The 15,730-nt window shown below is 40.9% G+C and overlaps 1 protein-coding gene across 1 annotated transcript in view; it reads right to left on the bottom strand.

Moving 5' to 3' along the window:
- DROSHA (drosha ribonuclease III) overlaps positions 1-15,730 on the bottom strand; it is a 119,729-nt gene that overhangs the window by 7,221 nt on the left and 96,778 nt on the right. Inside the window, 4 exon segments of the mRNA XM_004738079.3 lie at positions 1,492-1,633; positions 11,407-11,512; positions 12,741-12,898; positions 14,616-14,660. Coding sequence (XP_004738136.2) covers positions 1,492-1,633; positions 11,407-11,512; positions 12,741-12,898; positions 14,616-14,660 — 451 coding nt within the window.

The raw sequence follows: 15,730 nt of genomic DNA on the forward strand, positions 1-15,730 counted from the left end.
GTGTGAATAAAATGCAAAAGTCAAAGAATACAAAGACCAAACTACATTTGGCTAAAGGCTAAATAAATAGCTAAGTGGTACACAAAATGCTATTGTACAGCAGAGAGAGAATGATATCTGGGAATACAACCATGTTAACAACAAATCGAAAGAAAACCTGAAGATCAGATATGACCATAGAATGAACACATTCTTGTGGAATGCCATTCTCCACACCAGTCTTGAAAAGACTAGCCATACAAAAATGGGACAAATTGTAAAGTCAATCTGCCCAGAGAAAAACTTAATACTAGGCTTAATGATAATATAACAATATATCAAACTTTGCATTAAGAAATGGTGACCCTAAAGATGACTTCATGAAAAGGCACTTTAACCAAGGAAACAAATGGTAATTTTTTAAAAGAAGATAATAAAAATAGCTTTCTCTGAGGTAACAAAACAAAAACCCAAACAAACCTGCCAGTGAAACCGATCACTTAACATTTTTGTAACTGTAATCTTTAAGTAACTTTTTCTTAATTGAAAAAGAGGTCAGACTGCCCTTGCACATTGTCAGTGAGCTGGTTTTGCATGGTAGACTTTAATATTTGTATATAATTCCAACCGTCAAAAATACCATAAAGTTGGGCGCCTGCGTGGCTCAGTGGGTTAAGCCGCTGCCTTTGGCTCAGGTCATGATCTCAAGATCCTGGGATTGAGTCCCGCATCAGGCTCTCTGCTCAGCAGGGAGCCTGCTTCCCTCTCTCTCTCTCTGCCTGCCTCTCTGCCTACTGTGATCTCGCTCTGTCAAATAAATAAATAAATAAAATCTTAAAAAAAAAAAAAAAAAACCATAAAGTTTTTTTTAAAAAGTTCCAAAGCCCAGTGAATGGCCCACTTATTTTGTTTTTATTTTTTTTATTTTTTTTTGGCCCACTTATTTTAAAGTAGCATCAGAAACAATAAAATTATGCATATAATCCTTTAGTTAGCCATAATAGGATTATTTATAATGCTTCCAGACCATATCAAAAATTGCCAAAGATGACAATATTTGTCCATAGAGCTTTGAGCTCACTCAAAACAACAGATAATAGTTTTGGTATTTAGTGAATAAATTATCCTTCTTTCTCCTATGCCCCTGTACAAAGGCTGCTGGGTGGCAAGAAAAGCTATGAGTCACTCTTACCAATCTTCGCATTCTGCTTCTGTTTCCCACAAAGGATGTGATGGTTAAGCATTAAGATGGAGGGGTAGAGAAGCAGGGATGGGGGGGGCGGCGGGTGATACCACTGAACAGAGACTGAATATAAAATTCATTATTCACATGTCTTAATCCCAAAATATTCTCCTTCTAACAAACTTCAGAGAAAAGCATAAATAAAAATTAAAATAGAAAAAGTTTCTTTATTACAACATAATAATAATGAGAAGTAAGAGAAATGTAGGTACATTTGATTTACATTCTGAATCTGCAGGTTAAGAGAAAATCTTTACTCTAAGACTCACATTCCAAAAGGTCTGCCAAGGTCTTGGTCCTAAGAGCCACAGGTCTCTTGGTCTTGTCATTGGTGATGGCATATTCCTGCATGCCCAGCTCCTCAGCTACCTTGGCTTGAGTTCTGTTATTCACCAAAGAGCTTCGCAACAACTGGCCAAAAGGAATTGAGGCATATTTAGAAACCATTTCACAGGGCACCTGGGTGGTTCAGTAGGTTAAGCGTCTGCCTTTGGCTCAGGTCATGATCCCAGGGTCCTGGGATGGAGCCCTGTGTCAGGCTCCCTGGTCAGCAGGGAGCATGCTTCTCCCTCTCCTCCCCTCTTATGCTCCCTGTCACTATCTCTGTCTCTCTCAAACAAGTAAAATCTTTACACACACACACACACACACACACACACGAAAAAAGAAACCATTTCACTGCAATCTCTCCCCCACTCCAGTGTTGGGCCCAACCAGAGACCACATTACTAACTGGGACACCAAGGTAAGCAATGGTTTAAGTCCTCAACCACTATACCCAGGGCTGCTGTAACAAACTCCATATGCTTCTTGCTTCTCCTTAATAACTTACTCTGCTCCTAGATTTTACCTGTCCTTTAAATAGTTTATTTAGTTGTTTAGTAGCAATGACCCATGTTGGGGAGATGGTACTATACCATGATTAAAGATCATAGCTTCCACTAAATGGAATGTTACTAAGTGTAAGGAGCATTAACATTTTTAAAAATCAACTGTACTGCAGTATCATTTACAGACAACAAAACATACCCATTTCAAGTACAGTCAGATGAGTTTTGACAACTTTCTACATTTTTGTCACCCCAAATAAGTTCCATATGCCCCTGTGCAATCAATCAATCTGATGCACCATCCACAGACACACTTGACCTGTTTTCTGTCACTGTACATTAGTTTTAAAGGAGTATTTTTAACGTGTCTAAAATCAATTTCAAGTTTCACAGCACTGATGGTAATTTTGATACTCTAGGATTTGGGGAAGTAATGTTTTAGTAAGCATTACTTAAAATATTTGAATTATTTACTTATATTTTTATTTTTATTATTTTAAGGACATACACTATATATCCTGAGTCATAGTTTATCAAATTGGGACTCCATCTCTAATTAAACTGAAATGTAATTTTCACATTTCAACTTCAAGAATTCAAAACAAAAATCTCTAGCAAAAATTTCAGTCAGCAAAGATTCCTCCAAGCACCACCGTAAGTATTAACGGTAAACAGGGCATGAAAATTATACAACAAACCCATCACAGAGATGCCTGTCCAGCAAGCACAGTTTAGGAATTCAGCACTCAGGAACCACTCACTAGAGGAAGTGAGGAGGAAGGCTAGGGGCAGCAGACAGATAAAGGACCAAACATGTTATTTTTGGGAATAACATACCTAAAAATAGGGCTGTTCTTACAATAGTTATAACAAATTCTTGGTCTCTTATAACAATCCCTTCTTGCTAAGGAACAGCCCTGACACCAGGGCCTGGGAGCAGGAAGCAGCTGCGGGTTGTGCTAGCGTTGGACCCCCTGCTGTTACACACCGCACTTTGTTTATTAGATGCAAGTTTTATGCTCTGTGGCTCCAGTGTCAACCGAGCTTATGAAAATCAAGATTTATTCTCAATGCCTGAGATTGCATCCTTGACAATAGATAAATAAGAAACAATATGTTCTTAATTTGTCTGACAGTGATGCATGAAGCAGAAATACAACTTGATCTTCATAAGCCATGCTTGCTGTTGAGTTAAGACTATTATTCTTTGCTTGTCTCTGCTCCTGTCCTCCTCCTATTTCCCCCAACTCTATCTTTTTTCTCAATATAGTGAATGTTTCATTAAAATTAATATCCACAGAGAAGCTCAAAATTAAAAAGGCCTACCATGTAATGTTAATAGAAAACCCAACCAATAGGAGCCCATCAGCCTAATATCTTGTAATTACAGAATAACTGAGCTGGAAGGGAGAGATCTTTTTTCATCTGGATTCTCCATGGGGAATTGGGGGAGGCAGTTCTCAAAGTAGAGGCCAGCGGGGGAATAGGAGGGCTATTTTGAGTATATGGTTATGCTGAGCAAGTTGGGCTCTCTCTCAGTATTTGCTTTGGTGAGAAGACAAAACTCTAATTCAGGCTGCCTATTTGGGGATTTCATGCCTCAAAATCAACAAGCTCGAAGTGCACCACATGAGCCCACACAACACACCATAATACATCGCAGGTTACCAGGCCCTCGCAGATGCCTTTAGCATCAGGGCTCCTTTGTTAGTATTACACAGTAACGGTGATGGAGAGAGAATGAGGAAAGCAATGAGAATGGAAACAAATGCAAATGCTTCCGGTTTTATTTAAGATACGCCCTCACAGGTCTTGAAGCGGCAAGATGGCTAGCAGAAAGCGATCTTGAAGTTCTCGCCAAAACTCAGAGCCTGAACCAAAACTCAGTGGGGAAGAAGGAAGCTAGAAATCACCCATATTTGTAGAGTTCATTTAAACTGAGAAGACGAACTGAAAAGAAGGAACATCCTGCTCTATACCTAATCAAGAGAGTCTGCATGGCAGTCCTTTAAATGACAGCTTCCACCCTTGGCCTTTGCTGAATTCTAGTCTAGAAGGCATCATGCTGTTTGCCTACAAGTGGGAACAAGGGGGATCACAAGGCAGAACCCCCCCCGAGTTACAGCAATTCAGTTAGCAGCTGTGGAGTCCAATTCCGTGCCAGGTGCTGTGCTGACAGTGGACAGACCCCAAGATGATCGACACCCCATGGCTGCTAATCTCCAAAGGAAGCCACACAAAGTGGCCACTTTAGCTGCCATGAGAGCAAGGAGGACACAGGGCACGCAGGCGCCCCTTTTGAACCCGGCCTTCCCTAGAGGCCTCGGGGACAATCTGCCACCTGAGGAAAAACAGTTTTTCCTGAACTGGCTGGTCCATCAGAGTCATAAGGTGCTTCTGAGATACTGGAGCTCAAGCCTCTTTCAAGAACCAAGGAATTAGTATTCCTGGGGATACAACTTGGACATATGCATTTAAAAAAAATTCATGTAGGTAGCTTCTGATGAACAGAGGCAGAAATGAGGAATGAAAAGAAAAAAAAGAGTCTGTGAGAAGGGTGGGTGCTAAAATCTGAATGTTTGTGTCATTTCCCTAACCCCCACGCCCCCCCCCCACCCCGGCCAAATTCCTATGTTGAAATCCTAACCCCTAAAGATGATGGCATTAGGAGCTGGGGCCTTTGGGGGATTAGGTCACGAGGGTGGAGCCCTCAAGAACGGGATCAATGCCCTTATAAGAGGCCTCAGAGCGATCTCTAGCCCCTTCCACCGTGTGAGGGTGCAATGAGAAGTCTGTGACCTGGAAGAAGGCCCTCACCAGAACCCAACCAGACTGGCACTCTGATCCTGGGACTTTCGGCCTCCAGAACTGTGAGCAGTGTATTTCGACTGCTCCTAAGCCACCTACCTAGTCTGTGGTATTTTATTCTAGCAGCCTGAACAGACTAAGACGGTAGAAAGTGGTTTTCCAGTTAGAGGGAACAGCTTTGACAAAACAAGGGGCTGTGATACAGCAAGGTGGTCACAGGGAGGCAGGAGAGAGGGTCAGGGGGTGGTGGATACTGGAGGACAGATCGGAGCAGAGTCGGCAGGGGGGGGCCCTGATACAGGCAAAGGCAAGGCTGGCTGGTCTCTGGGCAGAGTCTTGCAGATCAAGTAAAGAGGTCTATACTTTCTATAGGGGAGAAGGAACCCCAAAAAGTGTCAACTGGGAGAAGTGGCAAGATGCCCAGGGCCCTGATGCCGTGGCAGGACCGACCTAAGTGTCACACACCTCCAATTCTGACTTTGAGAATCCAGGGTGTTTTTTACTATCTCAGCACAGCAGTCTCTCATGACTACACTTAAATTTTAATAGGAAAAAGTTTTATTGGTTTAAAACAAACAAAGAAACATACTGGAATTCTTCCTTTAACTTCTCCATTCACTCTTGATTCTAAAGAGAAAGCCACAGCTGCAGGACATGAGCAACCAAAGAGGGCCACCTAGTGTAAAGTAAGAAGACTGTGACTGATTATTTTAAGGGCGTAACTAGAAGAGCACAGGGTGAAAGCAGAATATCATATTAAAAGTGACAGTGATTGCCACACAGGGCTGTTACACCAAGAGTGGTAGCCAGATGGTCTCCATTTCCTATGATAACTAAAGAAAAGGAGCACAAATGTTGGCGGGCGAGGTGCAGGTCGGATACAAAGAACCCAATTATGTCAGCGACAAAGAAATTCTAAAACAGGAGGCTGTGGGATCTATTCTCTCAAAGAGATCTTGTAGATGAGATCTGCGTTGACCTAAACGATTGATGTTTCGTGCTATCTGGAAGCAGCAGAGAGGGATTAGATGACTGGTTCTCGAACTTTTTATTTGTAATCCTTGCTTTCTCATTATACCAAATCATTCCCCTATAAACAAACAAAAATTTCTGCAAATTCATCTCACCGATGCACACACAGAAGGGCATGACGCCAGCACGCATAGTAGGGGCATGGGATTAGCAACTATTTTTAGCTCCGTAGCACAACAGTAAAGGCTAAGAAGGAGGAATGATATAGAGGGAAAAATGATATCAGGTTTTAAAACCTGCAAGTGTGCCAAGACAAGGCATTCTGGTCTGAGCTAGTGCTCTTTGGGACTCTCTCACTACTTACCTAATCCCTATAGGGTAGGTTCTAGGTTCTACCCTAAAAATAAAATACTTCAGTCTACGAAATCAACCTCAGTCATCCTAGAACAATCACCTATGCCTGATATTCCTTCCCAAGCAGGGCTTTCTGAATATCCAACTCCTACTATGCTATGTTTTTCCCCATCAGCACTCAGAACTTCAAATCCATGATTTCATTTGTTCAACTGTCCTATTCTCTGTAAGACAAGTGCACAAAGGAAGGGCTCAGAGCTAAATAATGCCTCCCAGTGTGAATTAATGTAGTTGTGTGTTCTTCAATTATAATAATGAATAATTTGCCACCCCCTCATACAAATGCAGCTGTAGTAAGTAATCCTCCATACATTTTCAATTAATTGTAATCTTAGACATTAATAAATAAGTTTGCAACCTTCTTCTTTATACATAAAACAACATGGCACTTCCCTCCAATGCCACTTCAATTTCCTTTTCCATACAACTTAGCTGCCTGTAAAACTCTTTCTTTTATTTATCGAATATGTATTGAAAGCCTACCATATGGCTGGGCACAAAGTGGTAAATAAATACATGCTCTCACAGAACTTCTGGGTTAGTGGGTCAGGCAAACCGAAATAAGTGAGTGCCAGGAAAGAAAAGAACATGGATTTCTGACTGGGTGGGGTTATGTGGGAGGGCATCTGGAAAGGTCCTCCTTGTATCCAGAAGTCAAGCCAGAACTGACGTTGAATGGAAGAGCAGGAAAGACCAGGCCGATGAGAGTAAGGGTTGGAAGCAGAATGTTCTCCAGGAACAAGAACAGCACATGCAGGGCCTGACGGCTGGAGGGGACTGGGAGAAACATGAAACAGGGCACTACAGAGATGCACAATGAAAAGATGAGTACGTGGTATGAGGCGGGCAGGTGCACAGGCCAGACCAGGCCAGAACTTCCTTGTTCTTTAGTCACTATCCAAGGAATAAATAATAATACCAAATAATATTTATCCAAATAATAAAGAGGACTGGACTGGGAAGGGATAATCATTTATTCAGCGTATTTGTGGAGCACTGTTATGCTCCACAAATCAGGAATCAGGAATGAAGAAAACAGACAAAAACTCCTGCCCTCAAGGAATTTATACTCTAATGAGAGAAGACTAACTGTAAACAAGTAAAATACACAGTATGTGCTAAGGAGAAAATGGAAATGAGGTTCCCAGCTGGGAGAGGGAAACTGGGGACACGGGGAAGAGGTCACAATTTAAGCAGGGTAAGTTAAATGCCTCACTGATAAGATAGCATTTGAACCAAGACCTGAGGGAGATGAAGAATTTGGCCACAGCATGTGCAAAGGCCTGGAGGCAAAGGCTTGCTTAGTGTCCTACAAGAATGGCACAGGGTCCAATGTGAAGAGTCTAGGAGATAAAGACAGACAGTGTCAGGGAGACAGGTCTTGTAGGCAACAACACTGTTACCGCTGAGACACGAAATCTTTGGAAGGTTTTTCACAAAGGAGGGCTGTATTCTGACACCCCTTTAAAAACAGTCCCTCTAGATGATGTGCTAAACAGACCGAGGGCTGGGGGGGCAGTTGGTATGGACCAGTTGGGAGGCTATGGCTGTAATTTAGGGAAAAAATAATAGTAGCCTGGACCAGGCTAATAACAGTGGAGCTGCTGAAAAGTAGTTATGTTCTGGACAAATTTTTAAGGCAAAATCAACAGGATATGCTAGTAGCTAATGGTGTAACATGAAGAAAAGAGGAGAGTTAAGGATGACTTTGAGGTTTTCAGCCTGAGCAACCCTAAGAATGAAATGATCCTTGCTGATATGGAGACCACCTAGAGAAAAGCAGGTTTTGAGATGGATATCTGCTTTGTTTTGACCATATTATGTCAGAGATGCCCAACAAATCCAACTAGGGATTGCAGTATATCTTATATCTAGGTATTCAAGTGTACCTAGAGATACAAAGACACAAGTCTGGAGTCAGGGCAAGAAGTACAGGCAGAAGACCTACATGACGAAGTGGTGTGTAGAAGTACTCAAAGCTGTGAGATCACTCCCAAAAAGGAGGTCAAGAGAAAAGAGAAAATGTCTGAGAACAGGGAGTGTCCCAACACTTACAGATTGGGGAGATGAGAGGAAAAACCAAGTGGACTGAAAATGAACAGCAAGTAGGGTCACAGGAGCTCTGCTGTGAAAAGACACCGTCGGCCGCCAAGCGAAAATGCATCGTTGGATCAGGGGGTAGCGAAGAGAGGAAGACCAGTTAGGAAGCTACGATCTGGCCAACAGGCCTACAACCTGGGCCGACGGGAGGGTCTCTGCCTGAAACTACATCCACTGTGGGAGAGTATAGAACTGCAAAGGCCAGCTTTGCACATGGTAGCATACTTCTTGGGGATATCTAACACGCCACATTGCCTAGTGCTTGGCACAAACACAACCTTAAGATCCTATCCTGTGCAATTTAATAAATGCCACTCCTTCTAACGGAGGTTCTTTGTCAAGCATATGCCTGTAACGTTTTGCCAGCAACAAAGCCATTACGGTGGTCTAGGTGACCCAGTCTGGTTGAGAGGATTTAAGTGATGAAGATGAGGTGTTTACTCAAGAAGGAACAACGTCAGAACTTGTGAATGGTCTAGAATACAGGGCCCTGGGTGGAGGGAGGAATCAAAGATAACTCCTGTATCTCTGACTTGCAGGATGACTGCCGCTGCCACTCAATTACTCAGGGAACACCGGAAGAGAAGCCGGTGCCAGAAGACTCTAGGTTCAGTCGTGGATGTGTGGAGATGCCGGAGGGCAGCTACCTACTGGAGCGCAGGAAGAAATGGGACTGAAGAGATCTGTTTGGACATCATTGTCTCTAGAATGAAGCTGATAGTGTGTACATGGAAAAGACCGCCTAGCAGCGGCTCTCATGAAAAAAGACAAGGGCCTAGAGGGGGCCTTTCAGACGCCAGAATATCCATCAGCTGTACAGAATATAATGAGCCTGAAAAGGAAGCTGAGAACGAGTGGCTGAAGAGGTGAGAGAAAGACCAGGAGTGAAGCATGGCAGAAGGGACAGAGGTGAAAGAAACTGACAGAAGCCAACGAAGGACAGTGTTTCAAGAAGGAGAGAGGGAGCAACCATGCCAGGGCTGACGGAAGTCAGTATCTTTTAAAGTGTGTACTCAATGGATGACAGATCACCTTTGTTTTACCAGTAGATCTGTTAGTCCTACTGATTTCTACCAAAGCTTTCTGTGAATATATTTAATAAAACCATCATATCATAATTTTGTCATTTACCATCTTTCTAATAAGCTATTCAAAAATTCTCTAATTTTAAGACAACAAGGCTGATCAACACATTTTGGATACAAATACAGCTATGGCACTGAAGCAGTTTTGGAAAGAACACAAAACTAGAGTCTTTCGCATAGTCCTGGTTTTCCCTCTATCTAGCCCAAGATGGGAAGCAGTAAACTTGTTGATCTATAACATTCCACCTCCACAAAATCCTAGTGTTCACAATTAGTTTTGCAAAATACGGGGTAAATGTGTATATTTAGTCACACATTCCAACAGTGGTCTCTATGTAGCCAAAAAATGAATCACTGTTTCAAGCCACATGGCTTGGTCTGACCACTTCTCAGACCGACCAGATACTCTGACAGCAATGAAGTCTACTCCCTAATGGAAGATACTTAACGAGCATTTATCAATTCCCTAATGCACAGGAAGATACTAGACACTAGTTTCTTTTTGGTTAATATTCCTGTGTTCTTAAGATTTTGGTATCCAAAATCTTGGATGGTATCCTGTCCATCCAAAGTAGTCAACTTTAAATGGTAATCAACTGTTAATTTTAAATTAAATTTAAAACAATAGTATTACTGATTTCCCATATAATAATACAGGGCATGGTACGAATATAATACTCATTGAGTGAGTTGAATAAAAGAATCATATTTTGTTAGCCTTAGAAATTTCACTGAAAATTTACATCTCAACATAATCAAATCATCATATTCTCCTTAATTCCAATATTTGTGTCTCATGCAAACTATTTCCAGGGTTCACAACTGCAGAGATAAAGATTCAATTCTATTCAAAGTAAAACATGCATAAAAATCACAGAATGTAAAGTATGAAAGACTTATTATTTGCTTCAAGTATAATAAAAAAGGAAGGCTATACTAACAAAATATCTTAGAGCACACTACTATTTTTCTTGGCCCGGAAAAGTATTTGCTTTCTCAATGCCCAACTCTAGAGGGTCTTCTCAAAGGTTATTCTTGTGCCTTGAGAGATATCACGACTGGCTTCCAGATACGCTTTGTTCACCATTCTGGCTGTATTATTGATCAGTTTCAGAGTACAAACAGTATGCAACAAATAGAAAAGCTCAATGCAGTTTTATAAAATGAAACAAAAGTGAGAGACATGGGGACTGTTTCACTTTGTTCATAAATCAAACCTTGTCTTTCTAAGTCCCTTTCAACTCTGCCCTGGATCTGGCCAAACTGACTCCCTACCGTCTCTCTATCTTCTGGGTTTTCATGTTGTGCCTTTGTTTCAGCAGGCCCAATGTATGGCATGTCTTTGCATAGAAATTTCTTCCCATTAATTCCTAGTGGCCAAATCCTACTCACCTTTAAAGGCTCAATCATCATCATACCCATGAAGCCTTCCTAAAAATCCACAGCTAAAAGAAATCTTATCTTTTCCTAAACAGCACAGGTGCCTCAGTTTACCTATGCCTCTCCACAATGTTTCACATGGTTCTCTCCTGTATTTAGTTACAATTACTTACTTATACTGTCACGTACACATAACACACACATAGTGTGTGTGCATATATCCAGAGAGAGAGATTATTTGTAGCTATGTACTTATATTTTTCACTTCTGCTAATAGTTTTTAAACTCCTTATGGATGGGTGTCAACTAATATTTGCTCTTCCCATGAAGCCTAGCTCAATTCAATGTCTCGCACAGAGCAGGGAGTCATTAAATGAAGGAGTATAAAACAAGTTCTTTTTCTATACTGCTTTGTATACAATTTGCATAATTAAATGAACAAAACCATAAGTATACTGAACAAAACCATAAGTATACTGAAGTCAAGAACTAAGAATTATGTAATATTAATTACATAAATATATATTTGGCTGCTCTCATCTTCACTCTATTACACAGTAATCTTACTGGAGAGAATGACTTAACACAAACTCACAGTTAAGTGTCCTTCATGATGGTCTGGGAAATGAATAAATAAGTACTCGGTGGCTACCAGTTGCATTATGGAGTCACCTAGGAACTCCATCCTCTGATTGTGGCCTCTGGAAATAACAACATCAATGAAAAGAGATCAATAAGCATTTGCATATTAAAAAAAGAAACAGAATTTTTAAAAAGGCACAGTTTTAAAAGGCAATGTGTTCACCTTGCCTTAAAGCACAAAACTAAATACAAGTCCCTAAGGCCCCTCAATTGAGAAGAGACCTGAGTCAATACAGACTGAGTTTCAAAGAAGAGTGCAGGGACTACTATCTAAGGATTAAATAACTGATAAATGAAGACTGGTAAATAGTGCCTGGCAGAAGTTAAGGAGTATTAGTTGAAAAATACAGATAACAATCCTGTACAGATAACCGCCATTCAGACAAAACAAAGCAAAATGTCCAGGAATTTTCTTTTGTTAAATCTTTACTTCTTTATTGAAATATACACTCTCTCTTTCAAAGCTGGAATCCAGTTTAAGGACACTATTAAAAAAAAAAAATCTATGACAAGAAATCTTAAATCTTTATACTCCAAAGAGAGCTGTGAACATTTGATTTGTGGGAGAGAAGCCAAGAACTAAACAAAAAACAACAGGCAGGTGCACCTGGGTGGCTCAGTGGGTTAAGCCTCTGCCTTCAGCTCAGGTCATGATCTCAGGATCCTGGGATCGAGACCCCATAGGGCTCTCTGCTCAGCACGGAGCCTGTTTCCCCCCTCTCTGCCTACTTGTGATCTCTCTCTCTGTGTCAAATAAATAAAATCTTAAAAAAAAAAACAGGCAAAGAAATAACATTTTGGTTATTTTCCTAGTTATTATATTAGCTCATCTCCAAATCATTTATCTTGAGGTAGGACTGAGGGCCAACTTCAGCCCACAGTCTGTTTTTGCAAGTTTATTTGAGACAGAACCAGGCCCATTCATTTACATTTTCTCTGTGGCTGCTTTCATGCTACTAGAGCAGAGTCGAATCACTGCAACAGAGACCACATGGCCTGTAAAGCCTAAAATACTTAATATCTGTCCCTTTGCAGATAAAATTTTTACTTTCTTCATGCTTCTCTTATACTTTATGAAGAAATAAGACGTGTGACAATAAAACCAGAAATACTGGATTAGAACCTGTCCCCTGATTCACACCAGAGTCTGGCTACTCACCCATCTCACGATGTGACTTTCCTGGAAATCTGTTTGAAATCCCAATTTCCTTGAAAGGCACACAGTCAAGGTTTGGGACTGCCTGTCTGAATGGTCACACTGGGACTACACCGTTAAATCTAACTTACAGGGTCAGATGGTTAAATCCCACAGTTCTCAACGTGAACGCTCTTGCCAGAAGTCGAACATGAGTAAAAATCACTCCAATTGCTTCTTCAAACTCAGTAAGTTTCTGTAGAACTGGAGAAGTCTCAATAAGCTGTCGATCAGTATTCGGCTCTTGTAGCTGCAGGAAAAAAAAAAATAAAAACCATGTGCACTTTTTGGTTACAAAAGTAATTACCAATTCTAGGATAGTGTTTTGTAAAATTCCTTCTCCCACAGCAGAAATTTCTGAAATGCCAATAAAACACGGAAGCTTCTTCCTCATCCCTTAGAATGGCAAACAAGCCTAATATTTAAAGAAGGCTCAAATAATATTTTCCAATCTTCCATCAAATTTCAAGGCCAAGTACTGTACACACATAGTTCAAAATCCCAAGTATTATACTAACTCTACAAGGAAGAGGCAAAGTGAAGAACTGCTGGCGGAGAATATGTGTACCTAGTACGCAGTGGTTCTCAAACTCACATTCATCAGAACCCTTGTAGGGCCCATTCATCCAAATGGCCAGGCCCTACCCCCCCGAGTTTCTGATTCAGTATGTCTGGAGTAAGGACTCGGAATGTGCCTATCAGGCAAATTCCCAGGAGAGGCAGATGCTGTCAGTATAGAGACTGCCCTTTGCAAACCACTGCTTTAGAGGAATATGACCTTCGTGTGTCTTCTGGGGACCAGCTTATTTTGGCAAATGAACATGATTAAAGCCAGATTCAGCTTATATTGGAGATTACTGTACCACTAGGCAGGGCTCCACATAACAATAAGCCTTGAACAACTCAATGCAAAAGTGAGAGCATATAGCAAATATGAAAATAGTAATTAAAGTGAGCATTTTCAACAACTTTGGACAATTTTATACTAATGTTTCTAAAGTTCTTCGAATTGGGGCGCCTGGGTGGCTCAGTGGGTTAAGCCGCTGCCTTCGGCTCAGGTCATGATCTCAGGGTCCTGGGATCGAGTCCCGCATCGGGCTCTCTGCTCAGCAGGGAGCCTGCTTCTCTCTCTCTCTCTGCCTGCCTCTCCATCTACTTGTGATTTCTCTCTGTCAAATAAATAAATAAAATAAAATAAAAAAAAGCAAAAGTAAAGTTCTTCGAATTAATGCCATTTATTACTATAAGCCTCTCAGAGTTCAGCCACTAGTGGTTCTCATATATGTATAATGTACATGCACATAGGAAAATATGTATATGAGAATATATATATGTATACATATATATGTCTCCAAGTAAAATAGAAATAAAAGAATATAAAGAATTTTAAGCCAACTAGGAAAAAAGTTTTCACCACATATAGATCTTTTAAATAACAAAATCTTGAGTAAAAAGTTATCATATTGTACTAAAATTTTAATTACAATATGTTTTAAGCAATCTGAGTCAAAGCCTTCAGTTTCTAAGATCTAAATTAGGTTACAATTTAGCAATGTTAATTTAGTATTTGTTCTTTTTACTAAGCACATACTCACTTCCACATTATTTTCTCTACAATAGCAGCCAGGGAGCTACAGTAGAATTGATCTATTAAGCTTTGAATATCACTTTTTTGGGGGGAGGAAGGGCACCACACCACGATCATACAAGCAGCTCCTCCTGCCTTGTGAGAGAAGATGACCCCCAGTGCTTCCCCCACCCCACCCCAAAGCACAAACGCAATACATGGGTTCATTTTACTATTTGTTCCAAAGTGTTCCAGTTCTGCCTGACACCCCAGTTTAAAGTCATAATGCCACTGAAGGGCATCAAAGGTTGATAAAAGAAGGAGGGAAAAACGGGCAAACTAAAGTAACATGACTACCTAGAGCTATAAAGCTCACTGCAGACAGGAAGGTCACACTTACTTGAAGTGGGTGGAGAGGATAATTGAGCCAGACTTCACGCAGGTCCTGGAAAACAGAGTGATGCCTTTAATGCTCCAGGGAGCCATTTAACACACTTTGGAGTACTAAATAAAATGCCATTATTTGAAATAGTGAACTATTTCAGATGCTGACTCCACTTATTGCAAATTCAATAGTGCTAGCAAACTAATTTTTTTTTAAGTGAATTCAACACTCAAACTGCCTGTAGTGACTCTAATTAGCCTATTAAGCTGGGGAGGAAAAGAGCCACCTCCACACACAGAAGTCAAAGATACCCTTTAAAACTCAGTTACACATTTGCTTAACCTAATACATGGGATTAAGTTGCTGTTTTAATCATATTTTTTAGTTTACCATTCCCCAGAAATGTGCATCAGCTCTGCCTTTTGTAATTAAAACTCATCTCAGATGTCTTTTATTTTAGGCACTCATTCATTAGCATTTGAGCTGCTTTAAGATGGGGTGGAAAACACCCAAATCTAGCTCCTAAACTCTCAGATCTATAAGACCACACTTCTTTAAAATTTCTTTTCAGCATAACAGAATTGTTTTTGCACCACACCCAATGCTCCATGCAATATGTGCCCTCCTTAATACCCTCCACCTGGCTCCCCCAACCTCCCCAAAAACCCAGACTGTTTTTTTCAGAGTCCATAGTCTCTCATGGTTCACCTCCCCTTCCAATTTCCCTCAACTCCCTTCTCCTCTCAATCTCCCTATGTCCTCCATGTTATTTTTTATGCTCCACAAGTAAGTGAAACCATGATACTTGGCTCTCTCTGTTTGACTTATTTTGCTCAGCACAATCTCTTCCAGTCCCGTCCATGTTGCTACAAAAGTTGGGTATTCATCCTTTCTGATGGAGGCATAATACTCCCTAGTGTATATGGACCACATTTTGTTTATTCATTCGTCCGTTGAAGGGCATCTTGGTTCTTTCCACAGTTTGGTGACCGTGGGCATTGCTGCTATAAACATTGGGGTACAGATGGCCCTTCTTTTCACGACATCTGTACCTTTGGGGTAAATACCCAGTAGTGCAATGGCAGGGTCATAGGGAAGCTCTATTTTTAATTTCTTGAGGAATCTCCACA

Source organism: Mustela putorius, unplaced genomic scaffold (genome assembly GCF_011764305.1).
Source record: "Mustela putorius furo isolate JIRA1106 unplaced genomic scaffold, ASM1176430v1.1 tig00000407_pilon_pilon_pilon, whole genome shotgun sequence".
NCBI classification, from domain to species: Eukaryota; Metazoa; Chordata; class Mammalia; order Carnivora; family Mustelidae; genus Mustela; species Mustela putorius.